The following is an 18,512-nucleotide window of genomic DNA, read 5'->3' as shown; positions in this document are numbered from 1 at the left end:
ATGTTTTAAATATCTTTAGAATTCAGAAATAAAATTTGTTAAAATCACTTGCAGCTTTTACTGAAGACAAAGCTCCTCTCCCAGCTTTGCCTTCTCTCAAAGTGTCATGAGGCATTCTTGAGGGTGGTGCCTCATCACTACATTGCCTGACACCTAGTCACCATCCAGGATTTGCCAGCCAACTTGACGGCCAGGAAGCCTAGAGATAGTAAGCTGTAATTCTAGGTGGTGGGGTGATTTCAGTGTGATGCAGTCTATTATATCCTTTCTGATCTTTCAAATTGTATTTAGAACATAGAACAGCACAGCACAGGAATAGGCCCTTTGGTCCACAATGTCTATAACAAACACAATTCTGAGTTAAGCTAAATCGTGTCTGTACATGATCCATGTCCCTCCATTCTCTGCATGTTATATAACAACCTCTTAAATGCCACTATCGTATCTGCTTCCAACACTACCCCTGGCATCCTGTTCCAGGCACCTACCACTGTGTATGCATGTGTGTATTAACAAAAAACTTGCCCCACACATCTCTGTTAAACTCTCCCCATCGCGCCTTAAATGCATGTCCTGTAGTTCTTGACATTTCTACCCTGGGAAACAGATTCTGACTGTCTACTCATCTGTGCCTCTCATAATTCTGCAAACTTTGATCAGGTCTTCCCTTAGCCACCAATGCTCCGTGGAAGACAACCCAAGTTTGTCCAACCTCTCCTTATAACTCGTACCCTCTAATTCAGGCAGCATCCTGGTAAACAGTACCCTTTCCAAAGCTTCCACATCCTTCCTGTAATGGGGCGGCCAGAATTGCACACAGTACTCCAAGTGCGGCCTAACCAAAGTTTTATACAGCTCCAATGTGACCTCCTTACTCTTCTACTCAAAGCCCTGACCAATGAAGGCAAGTATGCCATACCACTGTATCTACTTGTGTGGCCCCTTTCAGTGAGCTACAGACTTGGACCCCAAAGGCCCTCTGTACATGAGTGCTGCTAAAGGTCCTGCCATTAACTGTATACTTTCCCCTTGCATTAGACCTCCCCAAAGTACAGCCCCTCACACGTGCTCAGATTAAACTTCATCTGCCATTTCTCCACCCATATCTGTAACTGATCTATATTCTGCTGTATACATTGACAGTTCTCTATACTCTTCACACCTCCACCAATCTGTGTCGTCAGCAAAGTTACTAACCCACTCATCTACGTTTTCATGTACATCACTAAACAGAGGCCCCAGCACTGATCCCTGCAGAACACAACTGGTCACGGACCACCAGCCAGAAAAACACCCTTCCACTACTGCCCTCTGTCTTCTATGGGCAAGCTGATTCTGAATCCAAACTACTAAGTCACTGTGCATCCCATGCATCTTGGACTTCTGGATCAGCCTACCATGAGGGACCTTGTCAAATGCCTTGCAAAAATACACGTAGACAACATCCACTGTCCTACCTTGATCAATCATCTTCGTCACCTTCTCAAAAAAAAACTCAATCCAATTTATAAAGACATGACCTGCCCTGCACAAAGCCATACTGACTATCCCTAATCAGGCTATGTTTTTCCAAATGCACGCAACTCCTATCCCTAAGAATCCTCTCCGATAGCTTTTCTATCACTGATGTGAGACTCGCCAACCTATAATTTCCTAGTTTGTCCCTATTTCCCTTCTTGAACAAAGAAAAAATATTGGCTACTCTCCTGGACCTCACCTCTTGCTAGTGACAATACAAAAATCTTCATATGGGCCCCAGCAATATCTTCTCCCGTCTCTTTCAATAACCTGGGATAGATTCCATCATGCCCTGGGGACCTGTACACCTTGATGCTCTTCAAAAGACCCAGCACCACCTCTTTCCTGATCTCAATGCTGTAACACATTAGCATGCTCCACACTGCTCCCACTATCCTCCATGTCCTTCTCCTTTGTGAATGCTGATGCAAAGTACTCATTTAGTACTTTGTTCACATCCTTCTGACTCCAAGTATAAATTCTCTCTTTTATCCTTGAGTGTTCCTAGTTATCCTCTTGTTTTTAATGCAAGTATAAAATACCTTGGGATTCTCTTTTAATCCTACTTACATCATGGATCCTTTTGGCATTCCTAATCCCCTGCTTGAGCTCTTTCCTGCTATCTTTATATTCCCCAATATTGCACAATATTAATTTTACATTGTTATAAAAATGAACCCTTCCAATAGGATCCTAATGGTTTTCTTAAACTGTATCTTAAAGGAGTTCCTTTCTGTACACTTTCTATCCAGTTAAGTATTTGTGCAACATTGTTAGATTTTGATACATTTAATCCCTTACTACAGAAGTTATACTGGGTTTGTTACAAAATATGACCAATTGTTATTGGCTTACTGATAAGAAATTAAGGGATTGATAAAATGAAAGATGCATTCCATTTCCCACAATGTCTGTGACATACAATATGATTCAGACATTGGTTTGTCCTAATACAGCACATGAATTACAATCAATCCTTAAAAAAATATAAAATGTGCCTATAATGTGATTAGAACACAGAGCACTTCAGCTCTATATCCTTTACTTGAAATGGCACTGAAAAGCATTTCTCTATCTAAACAAAAAAACAGCCCCAATATCATGCCCTGAACCATTCCTGCCATATTCATTGGTATCCTTCCTCTTACCCTGCTGTCTTTTCCCAACCCCTACCCCACCATCTGTCTCCCGATATCACTTTCACCCATCTTCCTCCCAAGCAAGTGCTCTTTCACATATTCTCTCGTTTTTTTTTTCATTTTCTAGCATGCTTCCCATGAGTTTGTTGACACATTTTGAGACTTGAGGAATTAAACATCCTTGCCTTGTGAGTTGGCTTCAAATCAGAATGAAGTAGAGGGAGTATCTTATCAACTTAAAGTTCCTATACATTAATGATGCACTAAATGTAGGCAACTCCTGTATGATTGAATTCTAAACTGTTGAGCATTTCGTGATTCAATTAATAATGAATCAAGGCAGAATGCCTGCTGTGGCTTGTATTTTTTGTCAAAGGTTGATGAAGATGAAAGAATAGACTTAATGGGATATCGGTACTGGTCAGCTCAGATGCAAGAAATCCTGTAGATGCTGGAATCTGCACCAATGCACAAAAAGTACTGGAGGAACTCAGCAGGTCAGGTTTGCTAAGGGTGTGCAGTGCTGCTTGCTCGAGTGTGGAGTAAATGCATTTTAATTTCCATTTTCAGTTCCATTTTGGTTTGTACCCTTGTGCATCATGACCTGGACAATGATTAAGGTTGGCCTGATATGTGATAAGTAACATTCACACCACCCTAGTACTAGGTTATAGTAACCAATAACAGAGTTCTAGTGTCTTGCCTTGATATTCAGTAGCATTACTAAGTCCCTCCCATTGACAAGAAACTTTACTGGCTATAACAGCAGGATAGAAGCCAACTATTTTGTGCCAAATGGGTTGCCTCCTCACACCCTAATGTCTTTACAATATCTACAGGGCATTAGTCAAGAGCATAATTAAGAATGAATTATTAGTTATCGTTTCATCTGGGCAATTGCTTGAAAGCAAAGCCTTATATTTAATACAAAAGCACTGTTTACAAGGAAACAATGATTTTTGCACAAATATTTTAGTTGTATTTAAGAAGAAAACATATTTTGCAAAAAGCTGCTCACTGGGTAACTCTGGCTGCCGTAACTTAGTGCTCATATCTTGGAGGAGAATACTTTTGGAATGTAGACAAGTATCCTTAGGAGCATAAACTTGTTATAGAACCTAAGGTATATCATTACAATCTACATAACCAAATTAGTTAATTTGAAAATGTTAGCTAAAGTAGTATACTAAAGAGAATATCTGCTATTTATAAATGCAATATAATTTTAAGTCTGATGTAGTTCAAACTGATTTATGATATGTAATGCATAGAAATTCTTATCTGTTAATCTGGAACATCTTGCCTTGTCACAAATAACATTGTAGAAAATATGGGATATGTCTGTTTGCTACATCTTCCATTTCACTTGTGGCAATTAGCCAACTGTTGATACTGAAGCTTGCATTAATTTGGGTACATGTTGGAAGCAATATCTTGGAAAAACTTTGGAAATCTCACCATGCTTTGAGTGTACATGTTAATCAAAACCAGTTTTCTGCTTCATAGAAGGTGCACTTTAACAAAATCTTGTACTTGCTACTTGAATAGAATTGCAGTGAACTTTACATTGCAGGAATATAATTTGGTGCAACTGGTTTATGGTCTGCAAAAGTCTCATTCCACCATTGTTCCTTATTGATGTCCTTCTATTCAATTGTCTGTGTATATCTAGTTTCCTGGAGTGCACTTAATCTAATGGGATCAATAACCTTTTGTGATAGGTTTTTTCCTAGTTCAAATAGATTTACAAATCACAGCAGTGTAATAACTAAAAACTTTGCCAATAGCAATGTAGTTTTTTTCTTATCATTTTATGCCATGTTCTTTAAATTATAATTTTGTCTTGAACATGTCAGCTAAACATTCTCAATTATATCTTTTCAGGTTACATGTCAAACTTTATCCTAGAACTATGTATATTCAAATACTTTTAACCACAATATTACTTGCGACTTGGTAAATTAAGCTAATTCAAGATGAAGTATTTTAGAAGTATATAATTGATAGCATTCTGTTCATTTGTGGAATAGCACAAGTGCCTGAAATCAGTCAAATATGGAAATGTACATTGTCTTGGAAACCAATTAGTCCATGTATTAAAATAAGGAGCAAGTCGTGTTTCTGCAATAGCAGCTGTTGTGACCATTTTACGAGATCTGCATAGAAAAATAAAAACTTAAAATGAAAATGTCTAAAAATGAATGTAAATCATAAACATTTAAATGTACCTAGAAAATGACGAGTATAGATCAAGAAAACCAATAAATGGTTTAGTATAGTTTTATTTCAAGCTCCTTTAAGTTAATTTAAAACCTGATTACTTGCTGATGGTGATGGACTAAACATCAAAAAATGGTTGTTCCTCTTTTTAAAAAAAATCAATTTCAGCTACTCCACCTTTTTTTAAAACATTGATCTTTTATGTGCACATTAAAATGTAAATAATTGCATTATTGCTATAATCTGAAGTAGTCATTCATGGAAAAAAATTACGTTTTTATTTGTGAAAGTAATTTTGCGCTAAAATGTGAATTGCATTTAACTTGAGAATACCAGTGTAACTTCAAGTGAAATTTGTTATAGGCATTGTGACTTGGTGCTGCTAGGAAGGTGGGTAATAAAGTTTTCAATCTGATAAAGCAATTTTAAAATCTAGATGCATTTGGACTGGAGCTTGTTGAGCCAGAAGGATGATAGGCATTTGATGTAGATTTGAGTTTTGAATGAGCTTGATTTTTATTATATTTAAGAGTTGGAGGAGGAAGATATTTCTAAAATGCCAGCAGGTGCTGTAATTTCTGTCATTTGATGAAATCTTGACCTGGAGCCTAAAGTTTTGTTAAAATGTAGGATTTAGGACTATATACTTAGTGGAAAGTGCCCCAAACATCAGAATTACTGGCATTGGAGCTTTTTTTTTGAGCTCTTCTGGCCAGTTTCTTCTAGCCAGTTTTCACATGTGATGTGGTCCTATGTTTTCCTGCAGCCATGTCACTGGCAATCAGATTATCTTTATTTCTATTTCTGCTCTTAGTTTACCTGTCTTATTTTGCTTGCTGCATGTATTCATATATAGAGACATAGGTTGTACTCTTAATTATTTTTGCAACCTTTGGCCTTATCTACTGATTCACTCCTTGATTTGCACTCTGTTCATTCCTGTCATAGTCTCTACCTTTTCCCATTTTCAGATCTTTCTTTCTAGCCTTGTCTACACTTTGATTTACTGAATCTTTGCATATTTGATCCTTGGGGAAGGAGTTTTTTTGAAAAAAGCTATTGGAACTTCAGAATGGATATTTTATTGGTTTGAAGCCAATTTAAGTCTGAAAGTGCAAGGTTAATAGAGAAATATAATTGTTTCGGTTAGGATATAAGCAGCAGACTTGCAAGAAATCAAGTCTAGAGTTAAAAGTGTGGCTGAAGGTTTCAGGGTTAAGTAAAATGAGGCAGAACCAAAAGACATTTGGTAGGTAGAGTTAGCAGTGTTGGGGGTAGAGAGGATATTTCCAGAGCTGAATTCTTTTGTGCCAACAAAATCTGACCTTGTTTTGTAATACTTTAATTTTGTTGTAAATTATTTGAAGTCCATTTTACTTGTATTACATAGCAAAGTCATCAGAATAAATGTTGGCAATTTTTTTAAATGGACATTGACCTTTTTGTTTCACTAAGCTGCATTTGTATTAATATATTTGCCAGTAACATTTACACGAGATTAGGAAAACTAAGATTTATACAGGTACATTGTCACTGATTATAAATGGAACTATTTTGTTTACTTGGTTATTTATCTCTCTAATGAAAATTACCTTAATAGTCACTGAACAGCATTGAACTGACTGGATAGCAAAGCATCCTCAACAAAGCTTCTCTTTGGGTTTGCTTTTCCACATGACTGATGAACAATTAGCTCTTCCACATGGAGCCCTTCTCCTGTTCCTGGGAAAATTGTGGGAAACACCATATTTGCATAATCGTCTTTAGTACTATTGTGGGCGGGCTTTAGATGCCAATGCAGTGTCACATTTAGAGTTGGATTGGCCACCTGTCCAGAACTAATGAACTTAGCCTTTGTGTAACATTATCTGTTTTCACAGCAGCTCGTGTACAATGAATAACTTCATTTAATATTAGAAAAACTATGATTCTGTTAATGTTTGTATAGCGTCTGAATACTTTCAGAATCAAATTTCTGTTTCAGCATGCCACACGGCAACATCTTTCTCTATTGCAATAAGTTTAAAAGTTGGTCTTTGTGAACCCTTCATGAATATTAAATAGGAGCAGGCAAAGGAATAAAAAGACTGCAATTTGTTGTATTCGTAAAATTATCTAAACACTGTCTCTTGGAAAGATTTCCCTGTATTGTTTTAAGCCTGGAACAAACTCAGAGTTGCACTAAACTATACAATAAAATTAAAAACTAGTTTATGAATAGTCTGTCTGGTAACGAAGTTTTAAACATAAATTGGTTTCTAGTGGAAGTTGCTGACACCAAGGGTCCACAAGGTTTGTTAAATTTACCCGTCTGGGGCTCAGGCATAACACTTATTGAACACCAATATCTTAATTTTGGTTTCATTATTGACCTTGCACGACTTCTATTAAAGAGCACATATGATACAGAAAATAACCTGGCTACTTCATAGAAATCTAGATATGTAATTAATAAAAGAAACAATATGGAAACAATTGTAGTAAAATTGGAAGTGTCTGAAAACTAGGCTGAAAAGATTTTTTTTAAATCAGGGAAGAAAAATAGAGAAGTATAGGGATTAAGAGCCATAATCCCAGAGAAAAGGGCTAAAATAGCTGAAGGGTTTGCTTGAAGGGGTGGGATAAACAGTAATAGAAAGCAAGAACTGGAGCACCAGACCAAAAGGTACAGGAGAAAATGCAGAGGTAGGACAGGGCTGTATATGTGCCATATGCTCCTTGTTTTGTTTTCTTTATTTAACCCTCTACCCTTTGACATCCAGGTTTCCTAGGACTTGTTATCATTCCTTTCACCCTATTAAGAACTCATTGGCCCTGAACTTTCACTATTTCAGCTTTGAATGACTCCCCCTTGTCAGATGTAGACTTGCCTGCAGTAAATGCTCCCAGTCTACTTTTGTCAGGTCCTGTCTTGCAAAATTGAAATCAGCTTGCCCCTAATTTCAGGTCCATTCATATCAATTTTCATAACTACCTTGAAAATTAGAGTTATGATCACTATCTCAAATGCTCTCCCACTGAAACTCCAGTCATTTGGCCGACTATATTTCCTAAGATTAGGCATTTTCTGTAGTAGGACCATCTGCATACTGGTGCAAAAAAAATCAATCACCCATTCCAGTAATGGTCTGGTAAACTTTCTCTGAACTGCTTCCAATTCATGAACATTCTCCTTTGAATAAGGTGCCCAGATGTGTCTACTCTTTCTGTACATTCACATTTGACTTTCACCTATCATTTTTGTCTCTGCCTGTGTTACTGTGAACTTTATGAACTTTACCTTATCATCCTTGACCTGCCTGTAGCTTTTAATCCTATTATCACACCTTTCTCCTCCAATGCCTCCCCTCCACCCCCCAAACCGCCCCCCCCCCCCCCCCCCGCACTGCTCGGGACTGCCTTATTTATTTCAACCCTTGCTTTACTAGGTATAGCTGGAGAATTTCCTGCAGTGGCTTTGCATTTTGTTACACATCATTGGCTTAATATTCATGAAGGTCCTCTCCTATTTGGAAAATCAGAAAACAGCAGATGCTGGAAATCTAAAATAGAAACAGAAAATGCTGGAAACTCAGCAGGTCAGGCAGCATCTGTGGAAATACAAAGAGTTCACATACAGAGATCCCTCTTCAGAATTGGAAAAGTAGAAAACAGATTAGTTTTAAGTTGCAGAGAGGGTGAGGAGGGATGGATAGTATGATGAGGAAGGGTGAGGCCTGGATTGCTTTTGCAATGCGCTGTTTGTAAAGCCATGTGGTTGATCTGCAAAGAACTGAAACCAAAAGAATGTTGGATGCCATGTACTGGCTTTGAAAAGAGAAGAGCTGAGTTGATATAGCAGATGAATAACTATACAGTAGAACCACCTGTTTCTGATAGGAAAAGAAAGTTATCTGAAATTCTTGAATTCTATATAGAGTCCCAAAGGCTGCATCATGCCCAGATGGAAGGTGAGGCATTGTTCCTCATGCTTGCATTGCATGTCATTGGAACAGTTACCACAAAAAAGATGTTAGGTGCCTTAGTGGGCGTAAAGGTGGATAGATGGCCAGGGCATGATGAGCTGTATCCCTGGGAGTACTGGGAGGCAAAGGAGGAGAATGGGGCCCTGACATTTTTAAATCTTTGCTTGTCACAGGTAAGGTGCAAGGATGACTGGACAGCAAATGTGGTACCTTTTATTCAAGAAGTGCAATAGCAATATTACAAGCCTTTCATTCTTACATCAGTGGTAGAGAAATGAAAATCAAAAAACTATAGATGCTGGAAATCTGAAATTAAAATCGGTAAAAAAAAACAGAAATACTGAGCAAGTCAGGCAGCATCTGTGGAAAGAGAAACGGTTAATGTTTCAGGACTGACACCCCTTCATCTCCATGAAGGTTCTCGGATCTTAAATGTTAACTGTTTGTTTCCACGGATGCTGCCTGCTCTGAGTATTTCCAGCATATTTTCCTCTTATCTGGTGATATGGAAGATATTTGAAAATATTCCGAGGGATAGGATTCGTCTACAATTGGGCAGGTGGAGATTAATCAAGGATGATCATTATGGCTTTGAGGGGAAATCTGGAATAATCAATTTGACTGAATTTTTTGAAGTGGTAACAATGTGAATTGATGAGGACAGTGTGGGTGATATCATCAGTAAGGCCTTCGAGAAGATCTCCCCATCCAGAGAAAGTTGGCAAATTGAATTCAAAATTTGGCTTGGTAGTGAGAGGCAAAGGGTGATGGTGGAGGGTTGTTTTTTTGACTTGTGGCCAGTAGTGTACCACAGGGATTGGTGTTAGGATCCTTGCTGTTTGTTTATATGCATTAATAATTTGGATGTGAATGTAGTAGGTATTATTAGTAAGTTTGTGGCTGACACAAAATTGATGGCTTTATTGATAGTGAGCAGGATTGTTTTTGGCTACAGGATGGTATTAATGAGTTAGTAAGATGGGCTAAACAATAGGATATGGAATTTAATCAAGATGGGTGTGAGATGATGCATTTTGTGAGGACCCAAAAGACTAGAACATACACAATGAATGGTGGGGCCCTAGGGAGCACCGAGGAATAGTGTACCAGTCTAAAGATCCCTGGAAGTACCAGTACAGGTGGATAAGATTGCGAAGCAGACATGCAAGATAGGGTATCAGCTGGGGCACAGAATGCAAGAGCAGGGAGGTTGTGGTACAATTTTATAAAACGTTGGTTAGACCACAGCTGGTATACTGCATACTTCTCATTGCCACACTGTAGGAGTTGCATTTGTATGGGTCATGGGCCTTAGAAGAAACCAGGAACATAAAGCAGCTGATACTCGACAAGAGGCTGGATCAAATATTGATTCTATTAGTACACTCTTAAGGGTACACCCTTAAAAGAATTGAAGAGCAGAGAGACCTTCGGGTGCAAGCCCATGACTCATTGAAAGTGGCTACACAGGTAGATAGGGTGGTCAAGAAGGCTTATGGAATGCTTGCATTTATTAATCAAGGTATTGAGTATAGGAGTCTAGAAGTTATTATGCATCTCTGCAGAACTCTGGTTAGGCTGCATTTAGAGTATTGCATGCAATTCTGGTCATCTCATTATAGGAAGGATGTTGAGGCTTTAGAGAGGGGGTGCAGAGGAGGTTTACTAGGATGCTGCCTGGATCAGGAGAGGCTGGACAAACTTGGGCTCTTTTCTTTGGAGTGGCAGAGGCTGAGGGATGATCTGTTGGAAGTGCATAAAATTGAGGGGCATGGATAGGGTGGACAAGCAATATCTGTTTCCCATTATTCAGCGATCCAATACCAGAGGGCATCAACTTAAGGTGAGAGGGGGTAGGTTCAGAAGAGACATGAGGGGTAGGTTTTTTACTGAGAGTGGTGGATGCCTGAAACACGTTGCCTGATAGGGTAGTGGAGGCAAATTCATTGGGGGCTTTTAAGAGGGGCTTGGATGGGCACATGAATGACAGGAAAATAGAGGGATATGGGCATTCTGTAGGTAGAAGGGATTAGCTATGTCGGCACAACATTGTGGGCCGAAGGGCCTGTTCTGTGCCATACGTATGTATCTATGTATTATTACATTAATGCTGTTGTTTCAATCGTCCAAACATAAGCAACAGAATAAGTGTATTTGTAGACCAGATCAACTGTAGCTGGTTCTTGGGTGCCTGTATTAACTTTTGTATGGTGCAATTCTTTACTCACAATTGGGTAAAATTACTATGGTGCTTGCTCTTTATGTCCAAAGTAGCTTTGTAATTCAAAATAATTTACTTCTGAATCTGCTGGAAAAGTCTGGGCCATTCTTGCTGCTTTGCCAATCTAGCAAAGGGCATGTGTTATTTTGTAAATGTAGTAGGGCATTTCTATTCTATGATTTTTACCTAATTACATGGTGCATTATTGTATTTTGAATCTCTAACTTTGTATTTTTAAGCATTGATTTTTTTTTAAAACTATCTTTGGCTTGAGGTTTATATACTGTTTCAGTGTTGGCTACCTCTGGCATTTTTTTTTACAGTTTTTAGCAAGCAAGTATTTTACTGACTGAAGTTTTAGGTCTTTGTGTGCATATGCTATGTTAAATATAGTAAAGGGCTCAAAGATTCAAATTCAAGCAAGACATCTGGCCACTATTAATTGGTCAGAAAGTGCATATGAAAACTGGTAAGTACAAACACTTCAATCGGATCACAACAAATTATGCTGAAAAGCTGTCTGAATTGTGCTTTATCATCTACTTGGTTTATGTTGTTTTCTTTTTTTTAATTATTTTCATGACTCATTTTATTCCCGGCCTTTTCATTCTGAAGATGTTGTGATCTATTGTGTGCACATACATTGTTATATTCTTCTATGATGTCTTATCTGTATTATCACATTTTTACATTATCTCCTATTAAAACTTGTAATTTTAAACTGCATTATTTTTTGTTAATCACACTAGTATAAACCTTAAGTGTATGGATATTTTGTTGCATGTTTCATTTCTATTTATTTTAGTTCATAAACGTGTATTTGTGCATTATATTTTATGTACATGTTGATTCTGCAGATTATTTCATTTGGAGTGCAATGAAGTGAGGATAGGAAGATGGAGAATATGAATTTGAAGTAATACAGATTAGTAGTACTCTGCTATAGAGTTGAAATGTTTACTAGCTTAAATGTGCTTGACAGTGTTTGAAGCATTTCATTTCATATAAGGTTTGATACTTGATAAACACAGTCCCTAATTTTAATAACATAATTTTTGATAAAACCATGCTTCATATAAGAGCTATTATTTTACAATCTATAGACATTGTTCAGATTCGAATTATTTTTATGATCTTAGGCTCTGCAGAAACTGACCACCCAGTACCTCAAGAGGGATTGGATTGGATTAAAGATTGACGAAAGAAGTGAACATAACAGGTAAAAATAAAGAATGCTAATTGAAGTCCAGGTGGCGCATATTACATGGCTTTTTATTTTTGTGTGTATTCTTTATTTTCAGTATCTATCACAAGACACAGATTTTGTCAAAAAATATCTGAAATGTATGGATAATTCTCTATCTTAAAGACCATTATAAAAACAGTTTATTACTGGAGTGTTTGCATTTAGAGTTAGCACACCCAATCTTAATATTTTTGATTTAAATAAAGAATCAATGTCTATACTATGCACTATTGGTTAAATTTCATTTAGAACTAGATATGTAACTCTTTCCCTCAATGAGTGTAGACTCGTCAGTTATCTTTTTACTGTTTGATTATCTCTGTGACAATGTCCTGTCCTATCCCTCCCTCCTGTGACTGTTCTGAGACCTGGAGATGAAATGTACTGTATTGGTTTTTGCTTCTACCATGTTCTGCTGCTTCACAAAAAAAAACTTTGGTCAACGGCGTGTATGGAGGGTAAGTGGCAGTACCTGCTTCAGTTGTCTAAAATCACAGTATCCTGGAATTCTAGATTGGGGATTGAGTTGTGGCCCATCAGCTGCATGCCTGTTTGTATCCAAATGAACCACCTTGTCCACAGATAACTTTCCACATAGGATATGATATTACTCTCATGTTTATGCCAGAGTATTCCAATGTGTGAAGAAAGCTTTCTAAATTTTCCTTTAATTCTCTTTATTAGTTGTTGTAAACTTGTTCCTCATGTTACAATCTTTCTGATTCGTTGAAATGGTCACCCTTCCCTCCTACATCTTTGGAAATGATCCAGAAATTCTATCACATTCAACAGCACTTGTGTGCTTTGACCTGTAGAATTTTACTCAATAATCATTTGATCATGTGATTGGACAACACTTCCACAAAATTCATTCTTATATTTGATGCGGAAGTCTGCCTTAACGGCAAATGTGATGATGTTTGCTTTAGTGACTCATTTTGGGGGGGGGGGGGGGGGTGCTGCCTGACTGCATTTGAGGCAGTGGAATCTGCCACTTGAAGCTACCTATAGACAGTATCCCATAATGTTCTATTCTTAACCCTTGCTTCAGATTTTCTTTTGCCGTCACTTCACAACCCTACCCTCCTCTTCCCTCATCATACTTTGATTTGACTACAGCTGCTCCCCTCACCAACCTGATTAAATCTGCTTCTCCCGTCAACCTGATTTCCACCACTAATCTTCCAAGGCCTCAATCCAACACTGATATGGCACCAGCGAACCATCAAGGTCCTGTTTTCATCTCCAACTGAAGTTCTTACTCTCCCACCTTGGACCTTGTGCACAAAACAGTTTTGCAGTTGGGTGCCTATGCATTGGACCACTATGAAATCATGATTCCACATACCTTTCCTGGCATGGGTTATCTTCTTGCCCCTCTTCTCTAGTTGTTCAAAACATGTAGCATGGCTCCAACTAATACCACAAGCTTTTCCTCTGCTTTTAAATAAAAGAACTTGATTAAAGGTAGATTGCATACATGCAGTCTGCAGAGGTGTGCTGAATTGGTAATAATCCAGATTTCCATGTTAAGTTACTCAGCCATGGAAATCTTGAAGTTGACACTGATGGTGCAATAAAATTATGTGTATGATTAATTCTGTATTGTGCTGTCAATAGCTGTATAAGCACATCTAAAAATTCAATTTTCTCTCATTTGTGTAAATGTGCTTCTCTTGCATGATCCACCAGTTTCATTCTATCAAAAGTAAATGGTTATCTTAAAAATACCCATATCCTGAGCTTTACCCAGCAGCAGTCAGAGGGACATACTAATTGTAGAAAAAATACATTTTCAACTTGACCTGAATGCTGAGTTGTCTCTGACCGTGAACTTGCATTAGATTAAACTCTTAGCCTTTCACAATTTAAAAACTGCCAAGTCAAAAGCCTCAACTTCTCTCGCCTTTCTTCATCATTGTTGCCTCCTATGCTCGTTAACATTTGAATAAATCTCCATTGCATATTTCTCATTAAAGTTGTATCCTCTTTCAGTGTGAAATCGATAACTGATGGTTATGTTAAAACTACATTAGGTTAAAGACTGGCAGGTAAAAGTGGCATCTCCAGCAGTTGATTGCAAATTATTTTCCTTGCTGGTGTTTCTGTCTGAATATTGAAGTGCTTCATCCCAATCTAAACTTGAAATAAAGGGTGTGGCTGCCAAACTATAATGTGGCTGAAAGAGATTACATCCTTTGAAAGCATTTTTGAAGAGGCAGGTAGTGAGATATTGCATTCTTGAAAATGTTCCTTTAATATCTTTTTATGTATGAAAACAATGTGCAACTATTGTTTGAAGATATTATAAATTGTTTGCTCACATAAATGCAATGAATGATGGGACCCTGTGAAGCACTGAGGAGCAGAGGAACCTTGGTATACATTTCAAGGACCCCTAAAAGCAATAGCACATATAGGGAAGTTGATCAAGAATGCATACTGGATACTTGCCTTCATTAGCTGGGACATATATTCTAAGGGCAAGGAGGTTATGGCACAATTTATACAAGATACAAGTTAGGCCACAGAATAATATGTGCGTTTTGGATCACTGCTTTACAAAGGATGTAATTGCACGAGATGGGGTATAGTGGAGATTCACCAGGATGTTATCTGGGCTGGAGCATTTCAACTATGAGGAGAAACTGCATAGGCTGTGTTTGTTTTCCTTGGAATGGAGAAGAATAAGGGGAGACCTGATTATGATGTAGAAAATCAAGAAGGCATAGATGGGGTAGATGGTGAGAAAAGTGTCTATAACCACGGGGCATACGTTTAAGGGGGAGGGGATTTGTGGAAGAGATTTTTCACCCAGAAGGTGGTTGAAATCTGGAACACACTGCCTGAGGAATGGAGGCAGGCATTCTCGCAACATTTAAGAAGTGCTTAGTTGAGCACTTGAAATATCATAGTGTGGAAGGCCTCTGATCGATTGCTGGAAAATAAGGTCAGCTTAGATAAGTACTTGATGGCTGGCATGGACGTGGTGGGCCGAGGAACTGTTTCCTTCCACTATTACACGTTTATAGATTGAATGCCATAAATATATAGTGTAAGCATACAAACCATTGGCAAAAAGAATTGTATTGTTGTCCTGAATTGACTCTTTACCTCAATGGTGCATAAAAATGTGAAGATATCAAAGGAATTATTGCAGTGAGTTTTTGTTATTCATGATTGTAATGGTAATATGCTGCGGTGTCCATTTCTTTTTGATAAGCATTTTATAATTTTATTGGAGTAATATTTAATTACATTTTTAAGAACACAAATGTGGTGCAGCATTGTGTGCTGCATGTTGTTTAACATATTTTAACTATTAAATTTGCTACTTTCAACCAAGTCAACAATGAGGTAGCAAGTTAGAAACCTGAAGGTAGCCCACAGGGAGAAATGGAAGAAAAGGTTATTCGGACGCTCCTCTTAGTGGTTCATTATACAAGATAAAAGTTAGGATACTTGATAAATTTTATCAGGCTTTGTTCAATCATCACCCCATTACTTGCTGTCATTTACTAATAAAAATATCTTTTATTTAAAAACCTTGTTCTACTGTTCAGATTGCTCCACTTGGCTGTAAGTGTTGAGCTAAGGTGACTAATGGACTATTGTACCACCAAAGTCATTATCTTGATCCTAATACTCGCAGAAAAAATAATTGATTTTCAACTCTACCTGAAAGCCCAGAGTATCAACTAACTGAGTGCAGAGTATAAAGTGATGCTTTAACTTTTTACTTAGAACTAATTGGATGACTTGTGTTTATAGTGACTATACTCCAGCAGACAGGAGAAGCACTCTACTTTCTATTTGTTGTGGACATATGTACCATAAAAAAAAAAGTGGGGCAAAAATTCATCATTCTTTCCATGAAGGAATATAGTTTCATCTCTGAATGACCAACCCCTTGTTTTGAGACTGTGCGCACTAGTTCTAGATACTTCAACCAAGGAAACAACATTCCTGTATCTAGCCTCAAGACCCCTTAAGAAATTTGTGTCAGTGAGATTACCTCTCATTCTTCTCAATTCCAGTCATCCCAATAGGTCATCCCTCAAAGAATAACAGTCATCCCAGTAATTTTTCAGTGCACTACCTCCAAGCCTTGCAAGTTCAGGCCCCTTTTGCTTAATCTATCTTGATGGTCCCTGTCCCAATCCCAGTTATCAGTTTGGTAAACCTTCATTGGTTCCCTCTATTGGTTGTTCATCTTTCCTTGAGTAGGGAGACCAGACCTATACATATTATTCCAGGTGTGGTTTCTCTAGGGTGCTATATAATTCCAATAAGACATCCTAATTGTTTCCTGTATCTGCATATTCTGTGATTTGTATATATAGGCACCCAGATCCTTCAGAGCACCAGTTTTTTCAATCTCTTGCCATTTAAAAAAAATCTTTGCTTTTTTGTTTCCTTCTGACAAATTGGATGATGTTTTTCCCCATTCTGTTCTATCTCCCATGCTCTTGTTCACTTAGCCTATATATATGTCCTTGAAGTCTTTCTGCATCCTCTTCACAACCCACACCACTGCCTAGCTTAATACCATGAGCAAACTTGGATATATGATACTTGCTCCCTCAACATTGAAATTGACTTGATATCATCATTGACATTGCTATGGACAGCTGAAGCCTTAGCATCTATCCTTGTGGCACCCCATCAGTCTCAGCCTCCCAACTTAAACAACTAGTTTATGTTTGCTCTGTTTTCTGTGTGGTTATCAATCTTCAGCAGTCTATTACCCCAATTCCATGTGTTATAATTTTGGGTGTAACTCTCTTGTATGGCACCTTATCAAAGGCCTTCTGCAAATCCAAATATACCCGAGCCACTGGCTGCCCTTTATCTATTCTGCTGGTTACACCCTCAAAACTTTGACTGCAAGGTATTTACATAGACAATGAATTCATTCTGCCATTCACGTTTTGATCTGATGACTTTGACACTTTTGAGAATTAAAAGTGTGCTGATTTCTTACTTGATTGTTACAATAAGGTAAGAATAATGAAAGTGAAGTATTGCAGTACTATAGAATGGTTCATCTGATTTTCTTGTCATCCTTCCATACACTTTTTATATTTAGTGGCCAAATATAACTAATTTCATAAATGCCATATTAGATGTAATGAAGCCTTCCCTGACAAGAAGTATCATTGAATGTAGAGTTTTGGTAGCACTTGTGGCAAATGTGGCACTTGTTTTAGCCTCTTAAAATTGCCAAAGCATGGCTTGAAGATGGTTCTACTATATTATCCAAATGTTTATGTAGAAAAAGATCTTGATTCTTCTGTTCAGATGAAATTGATCCAAATCCAGGAATGAAAGGGCAAAATTAAAATGCTTTATATAATTTGGCAGCTCCAAGTTTTGTTTATAATAAATAATTTTTCACCACAAAGTGAAAGGGGGAAAACCATTATACAGGCACAGCAACATTTTAAATATTTGTTTTTGTTTTGTATATTACAGGAGCATTCTTGCAGTATGGAAGTCCTATCTAGAAGGAACCTTGCATTTGGCCCAGTCTCGAATTATAGCATCAGAAAACTATAGGAATCACATCTTGGAACCTGCTAAAATTGTAAAAAGTATTAAAGAACAGCAGCTGAAAAAGGTATTTGCAAATTGATGTAATTGCTCAATGTCTTTTTATTCGTGACCAATTAATGCCATAGAGTTCTGTGCAGGGTTACGTATACCTATCAGATTTTTTTTTCCAGAGTAACTTTTCATTTAAGTTTTTTTACTTAATTACTGTTAACAGTGCAGAATAAAGCCATTCAGTCCATCAGATCCCATGGTTATTCCAGCAGAGGATTCCCTTCAGTCTATTCAGGCCCCTCCTGTGTGGCCCTGCAAACTTAATCACACTCTCGTGCCCATCAACCCCCCCCCCTCCCCCCCGCTGATTCATTTGCCACTTTCTAAACTAAAAAGTAGCCAATTAACCCACCAGCATAAACTTCAGACATGGGAGGAAACCAGAATAGCCAGTGGACTCCCACATAGTTATCGGAAGAATGTGCAAACTCTACACAGGTAGCAGCTGAGGTCAGCACCAAACCCAGCTCCTGAAGCTATGAACCACCAGCAGTAATTGCTGACTCACATTCTTTTCATTCGTGCTGTTCAAACTGGCTGTCGTATTCGTGTGCATTTTCTTAAAAAGGATCAATTTCTACTTGAGTTTTTACATG

General features: G+C 37.8%; 1 protein-coding gene across 2 annotated transcripts in view; it reads left to right on the top strand.

Moving 5' to 3' along the window:
* LOC127575780 (F-BAR and double SH3 domains protein 2-like) overlaps positions 1 to 18,512 on the top strand; it is a 171,517-nt gene that overhangs the window by 52,633 nt on the left and 100,372 nt on the right. For both annotated transcript variants that reach the window (XM_052025863.1, XM_052025862.1), the window contains exons 4-5: positions 12,203 to 12,282; positions 17,785 to 17,929. In XM_052025863.1, coding sequence (XP_051881823.1) covers positions 12,203 to 12,282; positions 17,785 to 17,929 — 225 coding nt within the window. The remainder of the gene's footprint in view (positions 1 to 12,202; positions 12,283 to 17,784; positions 17,930 to 18,512) is intronic.

This window comes from Pristis pectinata, chromosome 11 (assembly GCF_009764475.1).
Source record: "Pristis pectinata isolate sPriPec2 chromosome 11, sPriPec2.1.pri, whole genome shotgun sequence".
NCBI classification, from domain to species: domain Eukaryota; kingdom Metazoa; phylum Chordata; class Chondrichthyes; order Rhinopristiformes; family Pristidae; genus Pristis; species Pristis pectinata.
This window is presented reverse-complemented; position numbering and strand designations above follow the sequence as displayed.